Raw genomic sequence first — 7,120 nt, 5'->3', positions numbered from 1 at the left:
ATGGTGGCACCTCTTCGGTACCCTTAATTATCATCTTATATACATATGTGTGTGTGATTTTTGTTAAGGATGGCACTACCATGTCTCTGACAAACATTAATACTGAAAATTACCAGAAGGTTCGATGAAGTGGGGTTGGGTTAAGAAGTTTGAAAAGTATGCTTTTGAAAATTTGTGTTAAATACAAATCTAAATAAGTAATATTTGATTCTAAAAATTAGATTAAAAGCACACTAATTTCTACTACATTACACGCCCATATTTTAACCCATATTGTGGAGTAGTATCTAAAAATTCATGGCAATTTAATGTTATCTGTAAATAAAAACGGGGACTTATAAACCCACGTGGGTTTATTTACATTTCTGAATAAAAAAGATACCCTTTCCTCCCACCCCTGACCCTAATCCTAACCCCACATATATAAAAAAATAAAAATTTTACGGAAAGTGACGATTTTCTTCAAATGTAAACAAATACACGTGAGGTAAACGGGACTCATATCGAAAGAATGCCATTTAAACCAATGCTACGCATTAAATTTTTATAACCCACGTGGGTTTATAAGTGACAGTTATGTTACTAGTACCGAATGATCGCCGTTGAAATTATAATTAACGCTAATTATTTAAAAATTAGTAAGGGAGCAGCATATTTTTATTCACGCGGGAAAATTTTCAATAACGAAAGTTAAATTAGGAGAGATCTGGCTTTACAGTAGCGAAAAAAAAAAAAGCTGTAATTCGTAGTGATCCGTGAAATTTGTCTGTAGCCATTTAAAACGATAAACAAAATTAATTAAAAATTCTATATAAAAGTAATTTACAAAATTCTAATGATTTAAAAAAAAATATATTCTACTTAATTAGTATTTACACCGGAAGTAATTATCTCTGCTTCCGGTGAAAGAGACATCAACAAAAACACCACCAAAACATGACAACGTTCGTGACAACGTCTTTCTATTTGGGAGTTCTAACAGGGACGATATTTTACCTGTATTTAATAAAGCAGGTGAGAAACAAGCGGAAATCAAGGAAGAGATCGCCTGGCAGCAAAGTTCTATTTTTCCCCGATAAGCAAATTGCTTGCAAATCCCATTTTTCCGACGAGTCCGGGTGTACAAGCTTCCCCTGTCATTATTCGCATTCACCAACGAGTCTGAGTTTTCTCTTCCAGTTGTTGTGTTCAGCTCGGAAGTCGATCGATATCTGTGTCTACATCATCTCCTGCCACGATCTCATCGACATCCTCATCAAACTCAACGCGATGGGAGTCGCAATTAGGCTCATCACTGATGGAGAGTATGAAGATGTGAACAACTCGTGGATTTGGAAACTTCGTAGTCAAGGTAAGCGAATGAATATTGGTGATGGCAATGATGATGATGTATATATAGGCTAAAAGAATGATATATAGCAATGATATACAGACTATATAGATTAAGCAATGATGTATAGACTAAAGGAATGATATATAGCAATGATGTATAGACTAAACAATGATATATATATATATTTCTTTACTACCCACGAGGGGCTAAACAGAGGGGACAGACAAACGGATTAAGTCGATTACATCGACCCCATTGCGTAACTGGTACTTAAATTTATCGACCCCGAAAGGATGAAAGGCAAAGTCGACCTCGGCGGAATTTGAACTCGGAACGTAACGGCAGACGAAATACGGCTTCGCATTTCACCCGGCGTGCTAACGTTTCTGCCAGCTCAGACTAAAGGTACTACTTGAGAACAGTGGTCCCGGTGCGCGCACTCGCACGTCCGCGCTAGCTAGTCGTGACTAGTCGATCCTTACTTTGTGTTTTTGTGTGTTATTTACTTTGTTTAAAAAATTAGTTACTTTGTTTAACTAAAATTGGTGATCCTTCGGTATACGTACCGTAAGTGGCTTTGTTTACATTTCTGAAGATAACAGAAACCCTTTTCTCCCACCCCTAACACAAACCCTAGCCCTAACCCTAACCCCCTATATATATAAAATAACCGCTTTCTTGAAATGTATCCGGTACGTATACCAAAGTTACGCCCCAAAATTATTTACTTTGTGTAAAAATTATTTATTTTGTGTTCTATTTACTTTGCTAGGTAGCCCTTGTAGGATCGACTAGTCACGACTAGCTTAGCGCGACTACGCGAGTGCGCGCACCGGGACCACTGTTCTCAAGTAGTACCAGTGATATTGGTGATGACAATGATATATAAACTTAAGGAATAAAATAGCATTAACACATCTAAGCTGCTGCTTAAATGAGAACATCACGATAATTTGCTAAATAGTATAGTTTTATTGTGGTGAGTAGTTTAGAAGAACGGCGTGGGTATTAAGTCTTTTATGTTCTATAAAAAGTGAAAATAAAATGCTATGAATTTTTTAAATGAAACTAGAGAATGAAACAGATTGTATGTGTCTTATTTAATATCTTTTCTTGTAATATATATGTATTTATTTCTAGAATAAATCAGAGAGTGTGTTTACATTTCCTTAGCTTAATTTCCCCCACGTGTAGTCAGTCGTACAGGTTAGATGTGAACAGAGCATCGCATGCTCCACGTTGGATTTAAATTTTTAAATTTTTATTTTGCACGTAACATTTAGTAAATCACTTGAAATACTATAAACCTTTGGCTCTTGTGAAGGCAGCAGGATTCCCAGTGTATGAATGAAATAATATTGGGGCGGACGTAAAAGGCAGTCCTTCGTTTTAACTCGACAAAACCAAAACAAACATTCGGTTGTTTCCGTGATTGCCACGATAAGAATGCGGACCCTTTCGTTTTTTATTAAAAAATTTTTTTTACAGAATCGTCCATTTTCGAGTACGGAGATTCTGATTCTGTGAAAAAAAAAAAAAACCCAAAAAAACCGCATTTAAAAAATTTTAATTTCACCCCCAATTCTTCAATTCTGAAAAAAGTGAAAATGAAAGAATTGTGGGGGGGGAAATTAAAATGTTTTTTTTTTTTTTTTTTTTTTGCAGAATCAGGATCTCCCCACTCGAAAATGGGCGATTCTGTAATAATAATAATAATAATAATAAAAAACGTCCGCCATAATATGGAATTCACTTAATTTGTTTCTTAGGAAACAAAGTCAAAAACAATTTCAGGCGATTTGTGGTTTTAGGAACATATATCGGAGGGATTCATCATCATCATCATCGTTTAATGTCCGTTTTCCATGCTAGCATGGGTTGGACGGTTCGAACGGGGTCTGGGAAGCCAGGAGGCTGCACCAGGCTCCAGTCTGATCTGGCAGTGTTTCTACAGCTGGATGCCCTTCCTAATGCCAACCACTCCGTGAGTGTAGTGGGTACCTTTTACGTGCCACCGGCATGGAAGCCAGTCAAGGCGGTGCTGGCAAAAGTGAAAAAGAAATAATCCAGGTCAAAATACAAAAATTGACTTGGGTATCAATATTTAGTAAAGATGTAGGCCTTTCCCTCCCATTCCTTCCCAAAATCAAAACAAGAATTATTCACTAACTCTCTGAATTCACATAAACAACATAACATCTTATTCCAATTCACAAATTTGTCCTGGTTTTATAATAAAACCGAAGTAACATGAAGAATCATTAAAAAGCAGCAAGAAATATTGTCTTGCTTGGAAGCAGGTATGGGTTGGTGTCAGGAAGGGCATCTGGCCATAGAAAATCTGCCTCAATAAAACTGTCCAACCCATGCAAGCATGGAAGAGTGGATGTTAAAACAGTGATGATGTGCACTACACAAACCAGTGTGGATTTCAATGAAGGGCAATACTCAAGAACTGTAGGGGAATTTTGCTACTGGAGTCCAACAAAGAATTCTGGGACTATGAGGCATATTTGAATGAGTGGCGTTTTTGAAATATTGCTGGTGGCATGTAGAAGCACCCACTACACTCTCAGAGTGGTTGGCGTTAGGAAGTGCATCCAGCTGTAGAAACTCTGCCAGATCAAGATTGAAGCCTGGTGCAGCCATCTGGTTCGATAGCATGGAAAACGGACGTTAAATGATGATGATGCTCTTAGAATACTGGTAAATTTTTCATCTGATTTGTATAAGGTGTTCAGGAATTAATCAATCATAAGTTAGAAATTAAAAGAAATTGTAGTCTGACTAGTATCAATTCTGTTCTGACAGAGCTGTGGAATACTTGCACCAAAATAATGGAGAAGACCATATTGTGAGAATAAAACAGGAACAATGATCTTTGAAAGCTTTGAGATTGAGTAAACAGATCTTTTGTATTAGGGTCGCAGCCTGGCCAACAGGGTTCTGGTGAAAATTCCAAGAGGAGTCTGATCGGCAACCGGCAGCTTTGAGGTCGTTTTGTCCCTGCGTTTGTGGAGACTCCGCAGCAAACAGAGTGTCCCATCACTCGGGATATACATGCGGGATGTCGGGGACCGCTTGTGAATTCAATATTCCCACGAAACTTCTTCTATTAATCCTACTACTACCATGGCACCTTCTAGTGGGTATAACTAAACGAAATTGTGCTCCCTAGAGTGTACTTGTGGGCTGAAAAGGTTGAATATTTATAGGATTTATCTTATAACTGTTTTAGAAAAGATAAAAGTATGGCGAGGAAGATTTGACTGTTATTTCTAGTAAGTTAAATGACTACATTGAAAGTCTTGGACCATTCTAGGTGGATATAAAGCAAAAGTGAAGAGAAAAAAATACTCAGGTGAAAAAAGTAAAATTGTTAGGTGTCATGCAAAAAGCAAATCGGTGAAGTGAAATCAGGAAGTAAGTTCTTTAGAGTTACTGACCCAGTGACACGTAAAAAGCACCGGCCGAACGGGGCAGATGCCAGCGCCGCCTGACTGATGTCCGTGTCGGTGACTCGTAAAAGCACCAACCAATTGTGGCCATTTGCCAGCCTCCTCTGGCCCCTGTGCTGGTGGCACATAAAAAACACCCACTACACTCATGGAGTGGTTGGCGTTAGGAAGGGCATCCAGCTGTAGAAATACTGCCAGATCAGATTGGAGCCTGGTGCAGCTTCCATGGCTTCCAGACCCCGGTCGAACCGTCCAACCCATGCTAGCATGGAAAACAGATGTTAAATGATGATGATGCCCTTCCTAATATCAGCTACTTCACACAGTGTATTGAGTGCATTCTAATCTCCATTTTTGAGATTGCTTAAATAAAAGAAAATAAATTAAAATTTGCAGTTTTGATTAACGGATTCTTTTTCTTAAACTTTATTATCTTTTATTCCAGGTATAATTGTCAGAACCGATAAAACACAGTACCTCATGCACCACAAATTTGTCATCATCGACAACAAAATCGTGTGTAGCGGCTCATTCAACTGGACTTCCGATGCAATCACAGTCAACCACGAACACTTGACCATCATCAGAGACTATGCTGTTGTCACAAAGTATTCCTCAGAATTTGCAAAATTGTGGAACTATTTTAAATACCAGTCCATTCCATCAGTGACTAACACACCTGAGAACTCACCAAGTAGAAGAATTAGATCCAAGAGAAGATGATTTTCATTGATTTCATCTAGAGCATATTTGTTTTCACAATTCTCATCTTCTCCATCTTTCTCCATGTTTTTTCCCCTCTCATCAACTTCATTCTTCTTTCCATTGTATTTCACCTGTCCCTGTTGAACATAGCTAAAATTCCATCTCATTATTATAAAAATTGGTAAGGCAGCAAGCTGGCAGAATCGTTAGCATTCTGGGCAAAACGCTTAGCAGCATTTCATATCTATCTCTACATTCTAAGTTCAAATTCCACCGTGGTCAACTTTGCCTTTCATCCTTTCGGAGTCAATAAATTAAGTACCAGTGAAACATTGGAGTCAACAGAATCGACAAGTCCTCTCTGCCAAAATGTCAGGCTTTGTGATTATGGTAGAAAGGGTTATCATTAAAATCAGTGACACCATTACAGTCAGCTCCCATTTCATCTCTCTTTGGTGGTATCCAACAGAAAATCAACAATAGATTGACCAGAATTAAAGAAAAAATTATTCAAATTGTTCATCTTTTCTATCCTCTGATTCACCAGTCAACAATTCAATGGAAATTACCTCAAATTATCCGCAAATATGACAAACTGTATTCTGCATACACACACACATGCTCATTTCTATGTCCTTCCCTTCCTCGGATCTTTCCTTTTCCTATGTTTCTGACGAAGAGCTCCGCTCGAAATGTTAAATCCTCCTTCTTTCCTTTCCTTTCTTGAGCACAATTTCGTTTAGTTATATATATATATATAATTAGTCCATACATGAAAACACAACAACACGAGGACGTTTAGTTATATATATATATATATATTATATATATATATACATGTATATACACATATATATATAGTTAATCCAAACAAGAAAGCACAAAAAAACACAACACGAGGACGTGGAACAAATATAGTATTATTGGACGCTCAGGAAAGAAGTAAGTTAACGTTTCAAGCAGAGCTCTTCGTCGGAAACATAGGAGAAGGGAAGACAGAAGAAAAAAAATCGCCAACGGTACACACGAGGTCACATTTTGATATATATAATATTTTGACATATATAATATATGCATATATAGTTTATATAAAAGTATAGTTATATATGTGTGTATGTTTTCCCAACTACATGGTTCTGGGTTCAGTCCCTCTGCATAGCATTTTGGGCAAGTGTCTCCTACTAAATTCCCAGGCTAACCAAAGTCTTGTGTGTGGATTTGGTAAACAGAAACTGAAAGAACGCAGTTGAGTGTGTGTGTATATACAAGGGCTTCCATCGTCTTTTTTCTTCTCCTCCACATCTGCAAAACGTTTTCCTTTAAGGACTTATTTTATTCAGGGTAACAAAAAAAAAGTCACAGGGAGGAAGTTCAACTCCCAACTGTTCTTTCTGTTCACAACACACATTCAATTGTAACTGCTTTTGATCTTCTTTGAGCGAGTGAGGCACAAATTTTGCTGCATCTCTTTTCATTCGGAATTCCTCATTCAAAATTCGTTGACAGGAACTCCAGGATACACAACAGTCGTATCAGCAAGTTCATCAGTTGTTTGGCAGTGGTCCTCCAAGATCAGTTCATGAATTTTTGTGATGTTTTCATTCATTCAGGGGCTTTACGGTTG

The 7,120-nt window shown here is 37.6% G+C and overlaps 1 protein-coding gene across 1 annotated transcript; it reads left to right on the top strand.

Moving 5' to 3' along the window:
* Positions 1–897: 897 nt before the first annotated feature.
* On the top strand, positions 898–6,134 carry LOC115227296 (mitochondrial cardiolipin hydrolase-like). Its single transcript, XM_029798177.2, has 2 exons — positions 898–1,351; positions 5,237–6,134. The coding sequence occupies exons 1-2, from the start codon at positions 937–939 to the stop codon at positions 5,512–5,514; spliced, it is 693 nt and encodes a 230-aa protein (XP_029654037.1). The 5' UTR covers positions 898–936; the 3' UTR covers positions 5,515–6,134.
* The last annotated feature ends 986 nt before the right edge of the window (positions 6,135–7,120 follow it).

Source organism: Octopus sinensis, linkage group LG2 (assembly GCF_006345805.1).
Source record: "Octopus sinensis linkage group LG2, ASM634580v1, whole genome shotgun sequence".
Classification (NCBI taxonomy): Eukaryota; Metazoa; Mollusca; class Cephalopoda; order Octopoda; family Octopodidae; genus Octopus; species Octopus sinensis.
This window is presented reverse-complemented; position numbering and strand designations above follow the sequence as displayed.